General features: G+C 59.5%; 1 protein-coding gene across 1 annotated transcript; it reads right to left on the bottom strand.

The window, feature by feature from the left end:
• Positions 1-7,405: 7,405 nt before the first annotated feature.
• On the bottom strand, positions 7,406-9,276 carry AVP (arginine vasopressin). Its single transcript, XM_066237115.1, has 3 exons — positions 9,157-9,276; positions 7,697-7,898; positions 7,406-7,575 (listed from the first exon to the last, which is right to left on the bottom strand). Exons 1-3 carry the CDS (start codon positions 9,274-9,276, stop codon positions 7,406-7,408), a joined length of 492 nt encoding a protein of 163 aa, XP_066093212.1.
• Between the last annotated feature and the right edge of the window lie 12,161 nt (positions 9,277-21,437).

Here is a 21,437-nt window from a genome sequence, read left to right on the forward strand (position 1 = left end):
GCGGATCGGCCCTGGACCCTGTCGCGGAGCGCACCCCTCCGCACCCACCCCGGAAATAATGGAAATACAATAAAGCCGGTTTTTTCCCTCCTCCAACTCGTCTGGTGTCTCAGTGTCAGCCCGGGAGAGCGCACTGGGGAGTGGAGCGCGGCTGGGCCTTGTCTAGGGCTCTGGGCAGCTCAGAGCAGGACTTCCCAGCAGGGGAGAGGGGTTGGGGCCCACCACGCTGGGGGCCACAATGACGGGGAGGGAAAGGGCCCCCAGCGTTCCCCTCCAGACAGAGCTGGGGTCGGTTCTACAGCAGGCGGGACTGGGGAGGAACTATCCAAGCTCCAAATATCGGGTTTGGTCAGTGGCAACAAGGGCCTGACAGGCAGCCAGTGGACAGAGAATGACTCCCTGACGTCTGGAAGGAAGCCTGAGTCACACAGGAGGACTTGGGGGCAGGACACCCCCCACGCTCCACAGCAGAAGGGCCTTCATGTTCCCAAGGAGCTGGAGTCCCAGGCCACCGGAGGCCCCTGGCGCTTGGAAGATGTGGCCCCCACTGGGGACCCTGCAAAACAGGGGTTTCTGAGAATCCATGGCCACAGAAATGACCCTAAAAGACAAAAACAAAACAAAAAAACTTCCAACAAACAGGGAGACTTCCTCACCTCCTTCTCATCTATTCCTGCCTCTAACCCCATTGGGGGATCCAATAAAAGCCCAAACCTTCTCTTTCAGAACGCACCCCATCACCGACCCACGCCCTGGGCCAGCCGTTCCAGAGTCCCACAGCCAGACAGGAGCACTGCGCCACTTGTTAGTGATCTAAAAAATGTGATTCTGGCTCTGGCCAGTTGGCCCAGTGGTAGAGCGTCGGCCTGGCATGTGGAAGTCCTGGGTTTGATTCCTGGTCAGGGCACACAGGAGAAGCGCCCATCTGCTTCTCCACCCCTCCCCCTCTCCTTCCTCTCTGTCTCTCTCTTCCCCTCCCGCAGCTGAGGCTCCATTGGAGCAAAGATGGCCCGGGTGCTGGGGATGGCTCCATGGCCTCTGCCCCAGGCGCTAGAGTGGCTCTGGTCGCAACAGAGCAACGCCCGGATGGGCAGAGCGTTGCCCCCTGGTGGGTGTGCCGGGTGGATCCCGGTCCGGCACATGCGGGAGTCTGTCTGACTGCCTCCCTGTTTCCAGCTTTAGAAAAAAAAAAGTGATTCTGTGTGTCCCCCACACTGGGGGGTGGCAGGGCCCCAGCCCCCTGACAGTGTGTGGGTGTCACAGACAAGAGTGCAGAGAGAGAGGGTCCACTGAGGAGATTTGTAAGACTTTCTTTATACAAATCACAGGAACAGGCAACGCTAAGCTGCCCTGCCAGAGGCTCGGGTGGGCAGGTGAGGGAGAGTGCTCAGGCTCTCGTGGCGGGGGGTGTCCTGTTCTCTTCTTGGCCTGGGACCTGCGTGTGCTCAGCTTATGAAAATTCATCAGACCACACATACGTGTCTGGGTTCATTTTTGGATGTATGTTATACTTGAATGAAACTTTTTTTTTTTTTGCATTTTCTTTTCTGAAGCTGGAAACAGGGAGAGACAGTCAGACAGACTCCCGCATGCGCCCGACCGGGATCCACCCAGCACGCCCACCATGGGGCGACGCTCTGCCCACCAGGGGGCGATGCTCTGCCCATCCTGGGCGTCGCCATGTTGCGACCAGAGCCACTCTAGCGCCTGGGGCAGAGGCCACAGAGCCATCCCCAGCGCCCGGGCCATCTTTGCTCCAATGGAGCCTTGGCTGCGGGAGGGGAAGAGAGAGACAGAGAAGAAGGCGCGGCGGAGGGGTGGAGAAGCAAATGGGCGCTTCTCCTATGTGCCCTGGCCGGGAATCGAACCCGGGTCCTCCGCACGCTAGGCTGATGCTCTACCGCTGAGCCAACCGGCCAGGTCCTTTTTTTTTTTTTTAAATGAGAAGAAGATCATTGCTAAGAGCCGCGGAGATGACGGAGATGAGGCCATCTGAAAGCCCGGTGACCAGCACCAACCTCGACCGGGGTTCTTGCTGAAGCTGGGAGAGCAGGTTCCTCCTAGAATCCCTGCACCTGGGGGGCGTCAGAGGGGCTTTTCGGGAAAGGAACGGGGAGGTGACCCAAAGCAGAGTCCTGTTCAAATGGACCAGGCAGAAGCGGGTGGGCACAGAGACAGGTGTCCGAGGAAGTCCTAGCGACCACACAGGGAACCGTGCTCCCCAACTAGACAGGCGTGTGCTTAGGGATGGGCGCTTCTGCAAGCGTCAGCGTCCACCGCCAGCCACACCAGCAGAGAATTCGGGGTCCGCCCCGGGACCTCACTCTCTGCCCTGAGTGCCCTGCGCCCCCGCCAACTGCAGTGGCTTACCCAGAGCAGAGGGGGTGGCGGTGCAGCTGTCCTCACCTGGGGATCGAGTTCCGGGTCCCCTCACCCCTTTAGACATGCCACTCATCCACCGTCCCCCTCTCCCCCTAAATCCAAAGGCCGGCAGTGCTTTATTCCCTGGAGTCACAACACAGGGTCCCATGGACACCTCTTTTCCTGAGGACGCCCGGGCCGGCCTGAGACTCAGCCCCACAGGCGAGCTGGGAGGGTTGCTATGGAAACGCACGCCAACTAAACTATTTTTTTTATTTTTTTACAGAGACAGAGAGATAGTCAGAGAGAGGGGTAGATAGGGACAGACAGACAGGAACAAAGAGAGATGAGAAGCATCAATCATCAGTTTTTCATTGCAACACTTTAGTTGTTCATTCATTGCTTTCTCATATGTGCCTTGACCGTGGGGCTACAGCAGACTGAGTGACCCCTTACTTGAGCCAGCGACCTTGGGTCCAAGCTGATGAGCCTGCACTCAAGCTGGTGACCTCGGGGTCTCGGACCTGGGTGTTCCGCATCCCAGTCGGACGCTCTATCCACTGTGCCACCGCTTGGTCAGGCCTGACTAAACTTTTTTATTTATTTATTTATTATATTTATTGATTTTTAGAGAGAGAGGAGTGAGTGAGAGAGAGAGAGAGAGAGAGAGAGAGAGAAGGGGGAGGAGCAGGAAGCATCAACTCCCATATGTGCCTTGACCACGCAAGCCCAAGGTTTCGAACCGGCAACCTCAGTTTTCCAGGTCGACGCTTTATCCCACTGCACTGCCACAGGTCAGGCACCGACTAAACTTTATTTTTTTTATTTTTATTTATTTATTTATTTATTTGTTTTTTTGTATTTTTCCAAAGTTGGAAATGGGGAAGCAAGTCAGACTCCTGCATGTGCCAACCGGGATCCACCCGGCATGCCCACCAGGGGGCAATGCTCTGCCCATCTGGGGCGTTGCTCTGTTGCAACCAGAGCCATTCTAGCACCTGAGGCAGAGGCCACAGAGCCATCCTCAGCGCCCAGGAAAACTTTGCTCCAATGCAGGCGTCCCCAAACTACAGCCTGCAGGCCGCATGCGTCCACCCTGAGGCCATTTATCTGGCCCCCGCCGCATTTCCAGAAGGGGCACCTCTTTCATTGGTGGTCAGTGAGAGGAGCACTGTATGTGGCAGCCCTTCAACGGTCTGAAGGACAGTGAACTGGCCCCCTGTGTAAAAAGTTTGGGGACCCCTACTCCAATGGAGCCTTGGCTCAGGAGGGGAAGAGAGAGACAGAGAGGAAGGAGAGGGGAAGGGGTGGAGAAGCAGATGGGCGCTTCTCCTGTGTGCCCTGGCCGGGAATTGAACCCGGGACTCCCGCACACCAGGTCAACGCTCTACCACTGAGCTAACCGGCCAGGGCCCCAACTAAACTTGAGAGAGGCCAGAGCAACTGGCCCAGAGCGAGCCTGCTGTCACTCCTCCTGTCTCCTGACTCGGTCCCCTGGCCCCTGGTGCTCGCCAGAATGAGCCCTTCAAACCTCCAAAGTGCTGGGGGCTTGTCCCGGGCAGGGTTGCCGCCTTTCTCTTTGTTTAACCAGTAGCACTCAGTGAACCCACTTTCCTGCCCCCAAATGAAATCCCCAGATAATATGCCTACCTATGCAATATGTAGGGTGTGTGTGTGTGTGTGTGTGTGTGTGTGTGTGTGTATAATTTATCCTCACGGTGATGTACAGAAAAGGAGAGTAACATATTACACAACGATATTATTTTAAGATGTAACAAAACAGGCGAGGTGACTCTCAGTGGCATGCAGGCTGTAATGCCATCGGATAGCACCTGCTTGTAATGAATACAGTGGAGGGACCAGAAGCCATTCTCTACAAGAAGTTCAAGACCACAGGAGGACAGGAGGGTCATGCTCTTTTTGTGCCTCAGCTGTCGATGAGCCGCAAAGCTGTGCTCCCGCGGCACTTGGAGAAATCCGAGTAATGCCCGAAGAGGAGCTGGTGCAGGAGTATCTCTATTTATTGTGTTTTGCTTCATTACGCTTCACATATGTTGTGGGTTTTTTTACAAATTGAAGGCACCCCCCCCCACGCCCCAACAGAAAACCACACCACCACCAGCAAAAAGATTATAACTCGCTTTACTGCGGTGGTCTGGACCCAAACCCACCATGTCTCCACGGTGTGCCTGTGTTCCTGTGTGGTTGAGATTTGTTTCGGGGGTTGCCTGGGGGTAAGAACAGCCTGCAGCCATGTTTATAGGAAGAGTCCATATCTTCTGAGGTGTGCGCCCTGGGACACTTACAGGTGACAGGGTATGACAGCTGGGGTTGACTTCAAGGTCAGTCATGTAGGGGTGGTGAAAGGGGTCAAGGGAGAGGTGAAACAAGCCACCACAAAATGACAATTCTCACAGCTGGGGGTGTCAGGGGGCGGTACCTGAGGGGCTTTGGTTTATTGGCTCTACTTTATGGTATATTTGCAATTTCTCGTAATAAAAGCTACAAAACAATACGATGGAGGTGGAGGCACATGTGCTGATATGAAAAGTTGTCCCAAATTTATTTCACTTCAAAACAGTGCAAATTAGCGCGTATGGGTTATGAAACAACACTAGTTTGTAAGATGAAGATGCTCACAGGGGCATTCCAGAGGGCCGTGGGCGGCAGAGGCGAGCTCCACCCGGCCCGGCGGTGGGAACCGTTAGGACAGAGCGTTCCAGTCGGAAACTAGGAACATCGACGACATTGTTGAACATTCACCGTTGTGATTTACTTTTTTTTTTTACAGGGACAGAGAGAGAGTCAGAGAGAGGGATAGATAGGGACAGACAGACACGAACAGAGAGATGAGAAGCATCAATCATCGGTTTTTTGTTGCGACACCTTAGTTGTTCATTGATTGCTTTCTCATATGTGCCTTGACCGTGGGCCTTCAGCAGACCGAGTGACCCCTTGCTCGAGCAGCGACCTTGGGTCCAAGCTGGTGAGCTTTTGCTCAAACCAGATGAGCCCGCGCTCAAGCTGGCGACCTCGAGGTCTCAAACTTGGGTCCTTCCGCATCCCAGTCCGATGCTCTATCCACTGCGCCATCACCTGGTCATTAATGATTTACTTTTTCTGTCACCCTGTCAATGCTGGGGACCCTGCAGGACAGGTGTTCTTGAAAGACCAAGACCACAGAATTGACCACAAAAGACAAAGGACACAGACGAGGAGAGAGGTCCCCTCAGCCTGTGCTGACGAGGAACAGATGCTCCCAGGACCCTGGTCTGCATCCTCCAGCCCATCTGGGTCAGGGGTGGCCGCGAAGCAGAGCTCTGAGGCCGGAAGAGAGCTTGACCTTGGCTGGTGCCTGGACCTGACCCCCACCCTCGCCCCTGGGCTCCTGAGGCTGCCCCGAGACTGTGCCCCAAGGCAGGTTGTTGGGGTCAGGGCTCAGAGGGACTTCTCCCGGCCTGCGCGCTGTGCTGACCTCCAAGTCAGCAGAGGATTCAGGAGGGGACGGGGCCTCTTGTGGCCCCAAGACCTGGACCCAGCCTCTCTGAGGAGAGGCTGCAAGAATAGAGCTGGTAGAGAGGGCAGGATGGGAGGTAACTGAGGGGTGGAGGGGGCAGAAGAGAAAGGGAGGGCTGGAGGGGGGCAGGAGGAGAAAGAAGAGAGGGTCCAGGGGGTTGGGGGTGAAGGGAAGGGGGCAGCGAGGACAGAGGGACAGAGAAGAACCTTAGCCTGATGTCAGTGGACATCTTTGCCCTGAAGCTGCCTGAGCCAAAGGCTGGAAAGGCCTTGTGTCCAGGAGCCAATGTGAGTGTGTTTGTGTTTGTGGTGTGTGTGCACGGACCTGTCTATACTCGAGTGTGTTGTGTCTGTTTCTCTGAGTGTGTTTGTGGGTCTTTTTTTTTTTTTAGATTTTATTTATTCATTATAGAGAGATGAGATAGAGAGAGAGAGAAGGGGGAGGAGCAGGAAGCATCAACTCCCATATGCGCCTTGACCAGGCAAGCCCAGTGTTTCCAGGTTGATGCTTTATCCACTGCGCCACCACAGGTCAGGCTGTTTGTGGGTCTTAATGTGTATCTCAGGGTGTATATCTGTGACAGGCCCAGAATCACGGGGCATGTCCTTAACAATTATTTTCTTGTTTGTGTTTGTATGTGGGAGGGGGGTTGCATGGCTGTACCTGGTGGAGGCACGTGGCCAGGGTCTCAGCCAGGTCTATCCCTCAGTCCGGCTCAGAAGCCCAGTGGGGGTGCCTCATTTCTGCCTGCACAAAGAGCACTGGCCCTCTCTGGGCGTCTGAGGCGTGGTCATCTGACTGCCCTGCCATTGCACACTTGCTCCGCCCCCCACCCCTACCCCACGCCACACAGCCTTGGATGAAACGGACATTGGACTGGGAATCTGGGCGTTCGGATGGGTCCCTGCAGTGGTTTGTCCCTCAGGTTCCTGGGGTGTCAATGGGACAAGAACTCCAGATCACTTCTTGGCTTGTCCCTTCTGCCCTTCTCTCTCCCTCTTCTCGCTGTCACCTCTCTCTGTTTCCCTCTCTCTCTTTCTCTTGCTACGTTGTCCACGATGTCTTCCCACCCTTTACTTCCATCCCTCTGCCCAAGGTTTCCCCACTCACCCCCCGCAAGGCCACTCTTGACCTTGGCACCCCCCCACACACACACACACACATAGCCAGAGAGAGAGAGGGAGAGAGAGAGAGAGCGAGAGGGAGAATATCTGTTCCTGAATGTGTCCTAACCCCGGTGATCAAACTGGCTGCCTCCACGCTCCAGGCCAGTGCTAACCAACCGAGCTCTCCAGCCATCTGGCCAGGGCGGCCAGTTCCCAGTTTTATCTACAATCCCGCTGGCTCAGGATCTGGTCCTTTAAGGGAAGTAACCCTTCTCTGGGGTAGATCTGCCCCCGGGGGCAGGGAGCGCGCGCAGCCCGCCCACCTGTCCTCTCCGGTGCGCCCAGTCCCAGAGACAGAGACACTGGCCAGTGCGTTTTAAAAGGTTTATTTCCGCGCTTGGAGGGCGGGGCGGGCCGGGGCTCAGTAGACGCCGGGCTGGGCGGGCTCGGGCGGCCCGGCCAGCTGCAACAGCCGCTGCAGCAAGGCCCCGGTCGGCCCGTCCAGCTCGGTGCCGTTGCTCCGGTCGCTGGCGCGCGCGTGGCGGTGGAAGTCGTCTCTGCCCGGGCACGCGGGCTCGGACACGCAGCTCTCTGCGGAGAGTGGGGTCTGAGTGCGCGCGCGCTCGCGGCGTCGGGGACCAGCCCTGCCCGCCCGGCTCGCCCCCCGCCGGCCCCCGGGCCTCCCCGCCCGCCCCGCCGCCCCGCCGCGCACTTTCGTTGCAGCAGATGCCCTTGGCGGCGCAGCGGCCGTTGTCCGGGCACGGAGCGAGGCCCGACCGGCAGGGCGACGGCAGGTAGGTCTCCTCGCGGCAGCGCAGCGCCTCGGCCGTGCCCACGAAGCAGCCCAGCTCGTCCCCGCAGCAGATGTTGGGCCCGAAGCAGCGTCCTTTGCCCCCGGGGCCGCAGGACAGACACTGGCGGGACAGCAGGGGTGAGCGGGGGTCATGGCGGGTCAGGGCCCATCTGGACCGGCAGGAGCCGGCGGGGACCGGTTCGGAGCCGCCCTGGAGCAGCTTTGGTTCCAAAAGGGGGTCCAAAGAGGGGAGCTAACATCTACTAACCCCCCTTGATTTACAGGTGACCTGCTCTCAGTGACAGTCTCCAGCATCACCCCCCCACACACCCAGCCCACCCACGCTGAAGCTACAGCCAGGGGGAGACCTTCCTCCTTGGCTCTGGGCCCCCCCAGCATGCACTCCTCTCTCAGCTGCCCACCACCTTCTCCCTAATGCAGACCTTTCTTTCCTGCCCTCATTACTCAAGCTTGATTTCCAGGACCCCTGTGCAGTGACAGCCCTGTCCCCACCCCATGTGGCACCATCCTTTACTCCATTTTCTGTCCCTCACTGGCCTTGCCATCTCTCCCCACACACACCCTCCCCTCCTCCACAGATGGCTGCCTTACTAACCAGGAGACTGGCAGGGGCCTGAGCCCCAAGGAGGACACGTGGCCCCCCGGTGACTCAGGCTTCCGAAGGCACCAAATAGACTGAAGGGGTGTCTGCCTTCACTACCTACCCACTCTAGTTTGTTCAGTAGCTCAAAATTGAGCTTCCTGAGGCCTGGGCAGGATTGAGACTGAGCTGGGTGGTTGGATTTCCTTCAGCTCTACTGAAAATGGAATGAAAGACTATCGAATGGACATGCAGCAGGAGAGAAGCGGGCTAGGTACCTAGCAGAACTTCCTTACAGGATGCTCGGGTGGCACTTGCTGCTCAAGCAAGCGCCTGCTGCAGACCATGGCCAGCGTCCGTGTGGCGGCCAGGGCCCAGGCTAGCAGAGGCGGGGATCTGGACGGGGAGGACCTCAAACTCCGGGCAGGACGGAGCCTCCGCTGTCTTGCCACCACTGGCTGAGAAAGCCCCATGGGCACAGAGAAGGCCTCGCCGCCCAGTTCTCCCTGATCCGGCCCAAGCCTGGTCACTGTGGAAACCTCTCCTTCCTGCGTCCCTGCGTGGATGGGGACAGTGTCCAGGAAGGCTCGCAGCCCGTCCGGGCCCAGCGCCCGGACCCTCTGCCCATCCACGCCAAGCCTCGCCTCCTCTGCTGGGCACTGTCCCCTAGAGCCTGCTTGTCCCCAGACCCCGCTCTTCCGCGGGCCCTGCCCTGTGGTGCCAGCCAGCCCCGGGGCTCTGCCTCCCCCGGCAGCTCTGAGACGGGCTGTGGCCGTACCTGTCTCAGGTCCAGGTCGGATAGAGACCTCTTGCCACCCCTTGGGCAGTTCTGGAAGTAGCACGCGGAGGTGAAGGCCAGCAGGCCGAGGAAGCAGGCGGGCAGCATGATGGTGGGCATCCTGGTGCAGGCGGGCACAGCGTGCAGAGCTGCTCCGGAGGCCGTGCGCTGCTGCCCTCGCCGGCTGCCTCTTTATGGCCGCAGGTGTTTCCTCTGAGGTGACGTGGCCACCACCCCCCCTTCCCCAGTGGCGCCCCAGGAGCCCACAGCCACCAGGTCCCAAGCCGTCAGCAGTGATTCAAGCCAGCGCCTGGGGACGCACGTGGACCTGGCTGTGCAGGGGAGGGGGGGGGGTGTGGACTGACGGCTGTCGCCGGCAGGGGTGTGGCCACGATGTGGCAGGAGCTGCTCTGCTGTCAGTCCAGCTCCCAGGACTCAGAGAGGGACAGACAGGGGTCACTTGGGGCTGGCTATCTTCACACTTTCTGAGGGGGTCTCTGGACCCTATCTCCCTACAGAGCCCCCTGAGAAGGGGGTGGAGAGGCCCAAGGGGCTGGTGGGTAGGAGCAGGGTTCCGCCCGGCCCGGGAGGGGCAGGGAGGCGGCTGCCCGTGTGCAGGACCCCATCAGGACCCCGTCGGGGGGTTGGCCCTGCGAGAGGACACGTGTCCTTGGGAGGCCAGGACGCACCCACGGGGGCGTGAAGGGAGGTCTTTGCGCTGAAGGAGGCAGCCCCCCCGCAGTCATGGAGGCAGCCCCCCCCGCAGTCATGGAGGCAGCCCCCCCGCAGTCATGGAGGCAGCCCCCCCCCACAGTCATGGAGGCAGCCCCCTCCCCGCAGTCATGGAGGCAGCCCCCCCCCACAGTCATGGAGGCAGCCCCCCCCCCGCAGTCATGGAGGCAGCCCCCCCCCACAGTCATGGAGGCAGCCCCCCCCCACAGTCATGGAGGCAGCCCCCCCCCCGCAGTCATGGAGGCAGCCCCCCCCCGCAGTCATGGAGGCAGCCCCCCCGCAGTCATGGAGGCAGCCCCCCCCACAGTCATGGAGGCAGCCCCCCCCCCGCAGTCATGGAGGCAGCCCCCCCCACAGTCATGGAGGCAGCCCCCCCGCAGTCATGGAGGCAGCCCCTCCCCGCAGTCATGGAGGCAGCCCCCCCCCCGCAGTCATGGAGGCAGCCCCCCCACAGTCATGGAGGCAGCCCCCCCCCCGCAGTCATGGAGGCAGCCCCCCCACAGTCATGGAGGCAGCCCCCCCCCCGCAGTCATGGAGGCAGCCCCCCCCCGCAGTCATGGAGGCAGCCCCCTCCCCGCAGCCATGGAGGCAGCCCCCCCCGCAGTCATGGAGGCAGCCCCCCCCGCAGTCATGGAGGCAGCCCCTCCCCGCAGTCATGGAGGCAGCCCCCCCCACAGTCATGGAGGCAGCCCCCCCCCCGCAGTCATGGAGGCAGCCCCCCCCCCGCAGTCATGGAGGCAGCCCCTCCCCGCAGCCATGGAGGCAGCCCCCCCCACAGTCATGGAGGCAGCCCCCCCCCCGCAGTCATGGAGGCAGCCCCCCCCCCCGCAGTCATGGAGGCAGCCCCCCCCCCCGCAGTCATGGAGGCAGCCCCCCCACAGTCATGGAGGCAGCCCCCCCCCCCCGCAGTCATAGAGGCCGGGGACTAGGCCCTGGGGTCCGTGCCCATGGCGGGGGGGTGGCTCCTGGGGAATTGGGGGATGCTCCCATCGCAGGCACACACCCAGGGCTGGCTCCAGGGTCCATCTCAGAGGCTGGGGGGCATGTTCCCATCTCTCCCTCCCAGGAAGGAAAATGGGGACAGGGACCCCGTGAGGTTCAAAGGTGTGGGGATTGATTGCTTCGTGGAAACTGACAGCCAGCCTGCCCCAAAGCTCCTCCCACCAGGACTCTGGTCCGTCAGGGCAGGGGGCGGGTGCCATCTCAGGACTGGGTTTGGGTGGGCGCACAGGGACTTGGGGCTAGAGGATGAGGGTTGCCCTGAGCCAAGGAGGCCCAGCCCCAGGAAGTGACAGCCTTTGGTTCATGACCCCAGGCCGGTGGCTGGAAGGGGCGGCAGCCCCCTCCCTACCGGGGCCACCAGAGCACCCCCTGGCCCCAGCTCCTCTACCCCCCTAGGCTCTTGGCCTCCTTTCTAGGGTCCTGCAAGGAAGCTCTGGGGGACAGGGCTGCCTCCTTCTCTTCTCAGGCCATAAGGGGTCCAGTGTGTCAGGGAAGGGGGCCTCTCCCACACTCAGAATCTGATGTCGAACTTTCCAAAACGTCCCCTTGGGGACTGTGAGGACACTGGAGCCCAATGGCCTGGTCACTTGGCCTCTCTGTGCCCCCCTTTACCCCCCGTGTGGAGTAGGGGACATCCTAGCACCCAGCTCCTGGGGCTGTTGTGAGGACCGAAACCGTGGATTATAGAAGAGCTTTAGAATTGTCCGCACCAGTGTAAGGTTAACCGGGAGTAGGACTGTATTATTAATGCCATTATTCTTATTAACCAATGAAGAGGTTTTCCCAGGGAGAGTATCACCCATTCCACTCAGGACCTAGAAAGAAGCTTGGTCTGAACGGTTGCCTTCCTGAGACTCTGTGGGCAGGAGGCCAGGCCAAGGGAGGCGGCCAGGGGCCAGGGGTCTGGCTTAGGCCAGCTGGGGGGCCTACGCCCAGCACCTCTCCCCTTCCGCACTCAGGTCCGAGTGACCATCTCAAAATGGAGGGGGCTGTGCTAAGGGAAGGGCTCAGGCCCCACAACAGACCGGACGTCCAGTTCCTGACCAGCGGTGCCTGCCGGAATCCTCATTCTAACACTTGCCTCCTATAGGATCGATGCTGGACGTGTGGCCCTTCCCCCGCCCCAGTCCCTGCGCTGTGGTCCATGCTGGACGTGTGGCCCTTCCCCCGCCCCAGTCCCTGCCCTGTGGTCCATGCTGGACGTGTGGCCCTTCCCCCGCCCCAGTCCCTGCGCTGTGGTCCATGCTGGACGTGTGGCCCTTCCCCCGCCCCAGTCCCTGCGCTGTGGTCAATGCTGGACGTGTGGTCCTTCCCCCGCCCCAGTCCCTGCGCTGTGGTCCATGCTGGACGTGTGGCCCTTCCCCCGCCCCAGTCCCTGCGCTGTGGTCCATGCTGGACGTGTGGCCCTTCCCCCGCCCCAGTCCCTGCCCTGTGGTCCATGCTGGACGTGTGGCCCTTCCCCCGCCCCAGTCCCTGCGCTGTGGTCCATGCTGGACGTGTGGCCCTTCCCCCACCCCAGTCCCTGCCCTGTGGTCGATGCTGGACGTGTGGCCCTTCCCCCGCCCCAGTCCCTGCCCTGTGGTCGATGCTGGACGTGTGGCCCTTCCCCCGCCCCAGTCCCTGCGCTGAGGTCGTGGATCCCGGCCAGGGGCTATAGAAGAGAGGGTGATACAACAGCAGCGGAGCAGTCAGTGGTCCAGGTGGGCTGAGGATTCACTAAGGACAAAGGACCGGAGTCACCTGATGTTATCAAGAGGAAAGAGTGCTGAACGGGGTGGGGGTGGGAGGGCACTTTCCCCTGACCCCCTCCCTCCCTGCTGCCTGTAGACAGTTTCTTCTGAGCAGCTGCCCAGGGCTTTGGCCCCTTCAGCGGGGCGTGGAGCTTCCGCCGACCAGCCGGCGGGCAGCTATTGGTGCTGCCCCTGTCTGTGAGGAATGAAGGCTCCGCCCGCTCCGTCTGGCCCCCCTCACGGTTTCCTTGGGATCCTGTAACAGCGCCAGACCAGTATTCGGGTCTGGACCTCCTGCGTCACGCCTCCCGTGCTAGAGCCCCTCGGAGAACACAGACCCCCACCTCCGCTCGGGGGCCAGGGGACCAGCGAACCCCAAGACCACCTTCTGGGGAAGCTGCACGGGCTGGAGGGTGTCTCCCTGCTGCGCTGTCTGCCTGCATTGCGAATATGTCTCCTCACACTTTCTGTGATCTGTTTCTATTTCGTTGTCTCTTTTTGCTTTTTAGGATCCACCAAGAAGTGAAATCACATGGTATTTGCCTTTCTTTTCTGACTTATTTCACTTAACGCAATACCTTCTGGGTCCATCCATGTCCCACGAACTGGCTGGATATCCACCCTCCGCCACCTGCAAAACTCCCTTGTGTCCTCTTCCCCAGACTGCTTTTTCACAGCTCCAGCCTTACGTCCCCTGCACCTCATGCGGCTCAGGGTCTTGAGTCACACATCCTTTTGAAAAGGAGGATTTAGTTCTTTCCATTCTTTCCTTCCCCTCCCCCCACAAACCCCTCTCCACCCACCATTTTCTTGCTATAAGGATGTCATGGTGGAGGCCCTGGCCGGCTGGCTCAGCAGTAGAGCATCGGTCTGGTGGCGTGTGAAGTCCTGGATTTGATTCTCGGCCAGGGCACACAGGAGAAGCGCCCATCTGCTTCTCCACCCCTCCCCCTCTCCTTCCTCTCTGACTCTCTCTTCCCCTCCCGCAGCCAAGGCTCCATTGGAGCAAAGTTGGCCCGGGCGCTGAGGATGGCTCCATGGCCTCTGCCTCAGGTGCTAGAATGGCTCCAGTTGCAGCAGAGCGACGCCCCAGATGGGCAGAGCATCGCCCCCTGGCGGGCATGCTGGGTGGATCCTGGTTGGGTGCACACAGGAGTCTGTCTGACTGCCTCCCTGCTTCTCACTTCTCAGAAAAATATAAAAAAAGAAAAGAAAAAGGATGTCATGGTGGTTAGATCAGCGCTATGAGTTACACTGTGCATACGCCCTCCAAGTGAAGTCATGCGGTACATTCTGACGACCTCTTCATCACGGCCACGACTGTCTGTGTTCCCTGGAGTTGAGGATTGCCTTGTTTATCCACTGTGGTCCATCTGTTGTTTTTAGAAGCCAACATTTTAAGAGTCAACTTTCACCTTTCGATTCCCTCCATTCAGGCTTCTGGGCAAACCAGTCCCCCTGACCCTCCTGCAATCACGGTCGTAAATGACCTCTCTGCTGCCACAGTCAGAGGTCCTGTCTGTGTGCTCATTTTACACGGTCCGCAGAGACCAGCTCAGCCCTGGGCGTGCACGAGAGGAGGGCGCTGCAGGACGTAAGAAAACACACACAAGACACCACGTAGAGAACAGCTGGGTCCAGGGGACCCCCAGCCTCCGGGACGGAGCGCCCAGGTTTCTGCAGCCTCGTCGTATTTATTTGTTTCTGTAATCAGCAAGCAAGCGAGCAGAGCATAGGCGCGGGAGCAGAGAAGGAGGATCACCTACCACCTGGCCGGTATGCAGGAAATGGCTGTAAGGTTCCGAAGCTCCCAGCAAACAGTCTGACCAGTGCTCGACGGTAGTTCTGCCCCCGCGGGGCTTGGCCTTCCACAGTTGGCGCCCAAGGCTTGTCTCAGGGCAGCGTCCCGATCTCCGGCCGTTTTCTGACAACAGCCCGCTTGCATCATCCCTCATGGGGGAACACTTGGCCTTTTCAAATTTTTATTTATGGACTTTAGCAAGAGAGGAAGTGGGGGGAAAGAGAGAGAGAGAGAGAGAGAGAGAGAGAGAGGAACATAGATCTGTTCCTGTATGGGCCCTGGCCGGGGATTGAACCTGCAAACTTAGCGTGTCAGGAGAATGCTCTAACCCCGTGAGCTACCCAGCCAGGGCTCAGAATTCTTGAAAGCCCTTCCTTACTCTTAGACCATCTTTTCAGAGAACAGGAACAGTTCACTGCCCTCGCTGCCAGCCCCCCCAACCCGTTTCTCATTCCCTTTTTCTCAGGACGAATCCAGTGTCTGCGCCACACGACACCTCTGCCACCGACCCAAAGTGGGGTGGGTGTGGGTCTCGCTTTCAAAGAGACTCTCCTGACAGCCGCCCGTATAGCTTCTCTCCTCGCCTGTTTCCCATTGTTCTGACTCAGGGCCCTCGCTGGTGGAGACACAGAAATGCCCCGGACACTATGGGGAGGTGAACAGAGTGGGCACACATTACGGGAGCCCCATAGCTGCATACAGGGTTGAACCAGAGAGGGCGCACACAGCAGGGGTAGCAAACCTGAGAAATGTGCTGGGCCGTGGGGGACAGGCATGAAGCTCAGATGGATCCATGCCGGGAGAAAGAGAGAGAGAGAGAGAGAGAGAGGGAGAGGGAGGGAGAAAGAAGGAGGGAGAGGGGGGGAGGGAGAGAGAGAGAGAGAGAGAGGAAGGAAGGAAGGAAGGAAGGAAAGAAAAGGGAAGGAAGGAAAGAAAAAGGGAGGGAGGGAGGGAGGGAGGGAAGGAAGGAAAGGGAAGGAAGGAAAGAAAAAAGGAGGGAGGGAGGGAGAGAGAAGGAGGGAGGGAGAGAGAAGGAGGGAGGATGGGAGGGAGAGAGAGAGAGAGAGGAAGGAAGGAAGGAAGGAAAGAAAGAAAAGGGAAGGAAGGAAAGAAAAAGGGAGGGAGGGAGGGAGAGAGAAGGAGGGAGAGGGGGGAGGGAGGGAGGGAGGGAGGGAGAGGGAGAGAGAAGGAGGGAGGATGGGAGGGAGAGAGAGAGAGAGGAAGGAAGGAAAGAAGGAAAGAGAAAAGGGAAGGAAGGAAAGAAAAAGGGAGGGAAGGGAGGGAGAGAGAAGGAGGGAGAGGGGGGAGGGAGAGAGGGAGGGAGAGGGGGGGAGGGAGAGAGAGAGGAAGGAAGGAAGGAAGGAAGGAAAGAAAAGGGAAGGAAGGACAGAAAAAGGGAGGGAGGGAGGGAGGGAAGGAAGGAAAGGGAAGAAAGAAAGGGAGATGTTCTTGGATTGTAATCAAATAGAGGAGTTAAACGGGAATCTTTAAGGCTCTCTAGACAGAGTTACATGAAGCGTTAAGGAAATCACAAATGAAAAGACCTCATAAAAATTCTCACTGCTAAAGAACTGAATAAGAAGCAAAATAAACTGGAAATATCTTTGAGAGAGGGTTCTATACTAAAAGCCCTAACGGCAGCCATCTGGGGGTGGGGGCGTCCACATCTGGGGACTCTCGGGTCCCGGGGAGCCGGCCTGCTGTGCCCCTGTGGACAACGTCTGCTGACCACGGATTCGGCGGTGTCCCTCTCCTCCGGGCTGTGGGGCAGCCAGGGGGTGTCCACAGCCTCCTCACCAACGGGACAAAGAGGCGAGAGAAGCCAGTGGGCTGGGGGAGCAGAGCGCAAGCCAGAGGAGCGGCAGGAGGGGGGTGGCCCTGGGCAAGCGCAGGGCGGGCTGCAGCTGGCACACAAGTCAGAGGGCACTGCCAGGGGACACGACCCCCACCCGCGGCCGCCCCGCTGTGCCCTGATCGCCGAGTGCCGGAGCACAGCGTCCCCATCCCTCCGTCCTGAATGCGGCGGGCCGGGCCCTGGTCCTGGGTGCCGGGGTCTTCGGGCCCTGTGAGCCTCCTGGGCCCTGCCCGGGGACTCCACCTCGGCCTCAAGGTCAGCAGACCAGAGTGCGGGGGCCTTGCGACGGCGGGTGGGACGTGGAGGCCTTGGGGAGTGAAGGTTGAACGGGGAGCTGGGGGGGCGCTCATTTGGCTGAATCACGTGTGTGTGTCAAGGTGTGAAGGGTCAGGATCCCAGCGTGTGTGCATGCGTGCGTGCGTGTGACACAACCTAGGACAACCAGGTGGTGGCACATGTTGAACCACAGGCAACAACAAGGACCCCCCCCCCCCAGCTTTGTATCTGTCTCCACGTGCACTAACCCACTTAGGGACATTTCCTCCTGGAGTCAGCACAAAACACCCAGAAGAAGGGGGGATTTGCTACCCCACTCGCAGACAGGAAAGGAGGGACAGAGACGGGGACCTGCTCAAGGACACAGAGGTGACAGACAGAGCTGGGTGCAGACCAGGTCCCGCGGAGTCAGACCTCTTTCCTGCGCCCCTGGCTCAAAGCCCACCACGCCCGCTGACAGTGACTCAGCGTTCACGCCGGGGACCTCAGAGGTTTTGAACCTGGGTCCCCTGCTTCCCGGGCTGATGCCCTATCCACTGCGCCACCGCCTGGCCAGGCTTCCCGGGCCTCTGCTTGGTGAGGTGGCTCCCACAGGCTGAGGGCAAGTCTGTGGCGACAGGCCAGCAATAAGCCATCAGCCACCAACACCCTCAGCATCTGGGGCATGAAGGACACACCATCAAGGGTCCGTTCCGCGGATGGCTTCAAGAGCTGGCAGCCTTGCCCCTGTGCCCGGGTTCCCCTTCCGAGGGGGGCTTAGCTTGGCTCAGATGCCATCGCTTAAGTGTCTGATGGTACCCAGCAGAGAAAAAGTGATACCTTAAAAAAATAACACTGGCCGGTTGGCTCAGTGGTAGAGCATCGGCCTGGCGTGCGGGGGACCCGGGTTCGATTCCTGGCCAGGGCACACAGGAGAAGCGCCCATCTGCTTCTCCACCCCCCCCTCCCTTCCTCTCTGTCTCTCTCTTCCCCTCCCGCAGACAAGGCTCCATTGGAGCAAAGATGACCCGGGCTCTGGGGATGGCTCCTTGGCCTCTGCCCCAGGCGCTAGAGTGGCTCTGGTCGCAACATGGCGACACCCAGGATGGGCAGAGCATCGCCCCCTGGTGGGCAGAGCGTCGCCCCTAGTGGGCGTGCCGGGTGGATCCCCGTCAAGCGCATGCGGGAGTCTGTCTGACTGTCTCTCCCCGTTTCCAGCTTCAGAAAAATACAAATAATAATAATAATAATAACAATCAGGGTGCTATTATAAGGGGTTGCTGTGGAGCTCAGCCCCCTGCCCCCAACCCCCTAGTACACTTTTCTGAGATCGAGAGTCCTGTTTTTCCTCTTCCACCTCCATCCTCCTGCGGGTTAATGCGGTTGACCTAGAAATACGTTAGTCACACGTGTCCCTGCCTCTCTGCCCTGCTAGACAGAGCTTCCCTCAGAATGTCCCCGGGACCCTGCCATGGACCCCACGCTGGGTCTTCGGTAAACGAGTTCGCTGGCTGTTCCCGGCGAGCCTTCGTCTCTCCATCCCGCAGCCAGACGCTGGTCAGGACGTGACAGGGCAGTCGGCCTCCTCTCTGCGAAGAGGACGCTGGCTTTGTCCTCCCGGTTCCTCTCTCCAGGCCCCTCTGCGGCCATTGTGGCTGTTCTAGTTACTGCACGCTGTGTAACAGCTCCGCAAAATAACCACCACTCTGCGTGTGTGTGGGTTCTGGAGGTCAGGAGTCCAGGCAGGACACCTTTTCTCTGCCCCACGCCGCCTGGGGCCTCCTCCGCAGGGAAGCGTGAATGGCTAGGGGCCGGAGTCACCCAGAGCCGTCTCCACTCACAAGCCCAGGCACCTGGGATGGGATGACCCCAAGGGCTGGGTGGGGCTCAGCTGGAACTGTCCCCTGGGGCTCCTGCCCACCTGCGGCCTCTCTGTGTGGCTCTTCACAGCTGGGGGGCTTTGGGAGAGCGGCACTTCTTTGCAAGTTCCAGGAAATGAGTCAGAAGACGTGTGGCGTTTCATGACAGCCCTGGAACATCACATGGGGTCACCCCGTGAGTCTAAGCCACCACAAGCCCATCGGAGTCTAGAGAAGGAACAGAGGGCCCCCTCGGGTGGAACGGATGTCAAGTAATGAGTGACCGATCATTTAAAATAGTCCCAGTAGCCCTGGCCGGTTGGCTCAGCGGTAGAGCGTCGGCCTGGCGTGCGGGGGACCCGGTTTCGAACTCCGTCCAGGGCACACAGGAGAAGCGCCCATCTGCTTCTCCACCCCCTCCCCTCCTTCCTCTCTATCTCTCTCTTCCCCTCTCGCAGCCAAGGCTCCATTGGAGCAAAGATGGCCCGGGCGCTGGGGATGGCTCCTTGGCCTCTGCCTCAGGCACTAGAGTGGCTCTGGTCGCGGCAGAGCGACGCCCCGGAGGGGCAGAGCATCGCCCCCTGGTGGGCAGAGCGTCGCCCCCTGGTGGGTGTGCCGGGTGGATCCCGGTCTAGCGCATGCGGGAGTCTGTCTGACATCTCTCCCCGTTTCCAGCTTCAGAAAAATACAAAAAAATAAAATAAAATAAAAATAAATAAATAAATAAATAAAATAGTCGCAGTGGTGTGAAGTCAGGGAGGAAGGGCTAAGAAGGCTAAGCTTGGGGTAGAGCTTTTCCCAAGGAGCTTTGCGAGGGGAATGAGAAATCCGCAGGAAGGTCGCTGGGCAGGTGGAAGGGAGGACCGAGGGGGCCTCTTAAGGAGCTTCGCGGAGTCACGGCACATGTGAAACGGCCCGGTGGGTCCTGTCTCTCTTGCCCAGGACCCCCGCGGGGCCGGCCCGCACGGCCTCATAAGGGTCCACGCTCCAGCAGGTGCAGGCGCGCTGCGCCCCCGGCTGCTACCCGCCCGCCCCCTGCCCCCCACCCCCTAGGGTTCTCAAATGAGGAAACTTGAAAGGTTTGAGGCGCTCTCCACCATTTCCGCCGTCTCATCACGGAAGGTCAATTTGCTGAGCCTGTCTCACGCACACACGCGTGCCCCCGCATCTCATTGGCGCGGGTGTTCGTGCTCCGGGGGCCCCTTCGCGTTCCCGGGGGCCGGCACCCCGGGGCAGCCTGAGCTCATCCTCTGGGTGGGAGGGAGAGGAAGGCAGGTGAGAGGGGCGCTCTCTGGAGGATCCTGGTTGCTGAGACAGGCTAATTACAGGCTTCCTGATTAATGAGCCATGAGGTTGCATTTCATCAGCTGAGTCACAGTTGGTGTTGGGCCCTGGGCCCGAGGGGAGGAGGGTCTGAGAATGGCGGGCAGAGGGAAGCCCAGCCTGTGTCTCTGTCACCCCCTCCCCACGCCACCTCCCAACTCTCTGTTCCTCTCTCAAACCCAGCTCTCCACTGGGGCTCGGAGTGTAAGCAGCACCCCCTCCTGCCTCCTCTTGTCTCTGCTTCCCGACCCCACCCTGGGACTGTCCCCCGTCTGCCTGCCCCGCACTCCGTCTTCCTGTCCCACCCAGACCACGCGGGGCTCATGTGGTGGCTGTTTCCCAACCCCCAGCATCTCTTTCAAACTGGGTGTCCTTCCTCAGCCACCACCTCGCAGAGCTGGGTCACTACCTGCGGCCGGGCAGCCACGCCTGGTAGGACCCTGGCACCCATCACCTGTGGCCCAAGTCTGCCCAGGCCCGCTCTGCACCCACCTCCTTCAGTACCAGGCACAGGACGGTACTTTTCCATTGACATTTCTGAGGAGACATTTATCCATTTACATGAAGTTAACTCTGCTGAGCCTTTATTAAGGGAGGATCTTTTATTTTTGCACCTAGAGGTGTCATATTATTGAATTTTCAAAGGCTTCATCACGAGTTATTCCATCATCAATTTGTGTGTGTGTGTGTGTGTGCGCGTGTGCACACGCACGCGCCATGGGGGTGGGGTCGCGTGGGAGCTCGGACCCCCATGGATAGGTTCCTGTAGAGTGTGGAGTCGGGTGGTCTCCCACCCAGTCTGGTATCGGTGCCCCTGTGCCCTGCAGGAAGTCCCAGTTCCACGAGGGGTCCTTACAGGCCCTGTGGTGACAACGTCCAGGCCACCACCACTGTAGGGCGGAGTCTGAGTGAGCTCCTTGCCAGCACCTGCTACAGGGGGCCCCTCCACGGGGGGCTGGCAGGGCTCCTCGGCCCCCAAGGGACCAGCCCTGGCTGTGTAGGGGGCTTGCTGGCAGGACCGGAATCATTCTCATTGTATTTGTGCCAGGGAATCTTTGGGCTGGAATCCTAGAAGTGGGAAGGCTGGGTCTCAGAGGGTACGTGTATGTGTGACCTCGCTAGATGCAGTCACATTCCCGGCCACTCCAGTGGACTGTGGCCAGACTGAGATGTGTGCTGACCTGCCAAACAAGCAGTGGGGTTTTGGGGTGTTTAGTCACCGGCCATGAACCAGGCTGAGCATCCTTGGATGTGCTCAGAAGGCCATGTGCACGCCTTGTGCAGTCTTACTTTTAGGAGCTCTGTATTAGGGCCACGACCCTGCTGTCGAGCAAGCTCCACTTTCCCAGCCGGCCGTTTGTGTGTTTAACTTTGCTAATGGTGGCTTTTCTTTTTCTGTTAACATAGAGATTTTTGTTTTTAATTCATACTTGTCTGATTCATCAACCTTTTGCCATTAGTGTACCTGGACTTTTGAATCAGGGAAGTTCTCCTCACTCCAGGGGTCCCCTCACTTTCCACTTCTTCCAGTCCTTAGAGGGTCTCACTCCTCCGGGGGCCCCCTTCCCCACCCCTGCCCGCACCACGGGCAGACAGAGCACTGGAGTTCCACGTGCAGTCGGACCCGCTTCCGGATTTTTGTTTCCGTGGTCTGTGTATTCCATGGGTTGCTCCCCTCGCCCCCAATGAAGTGTTCTGCATTTTCAGGGTTTTTCCTCACTATT

Source organism: Saccopteryx bilineata, chromosome 6, assembly GCF_036850765.1.
Source record: "Saccopteryx bilineata isolate mSacBil1 chromosome 6, mSacBil1_pri_phased_curated, whole genome shotgun sequence".
NCBI lineage: Eukaryota > Metazoa > Chordata > Mammalia > Chiroptera > Emballonuridae > Saccopteryx > Saccopteryx bilineata.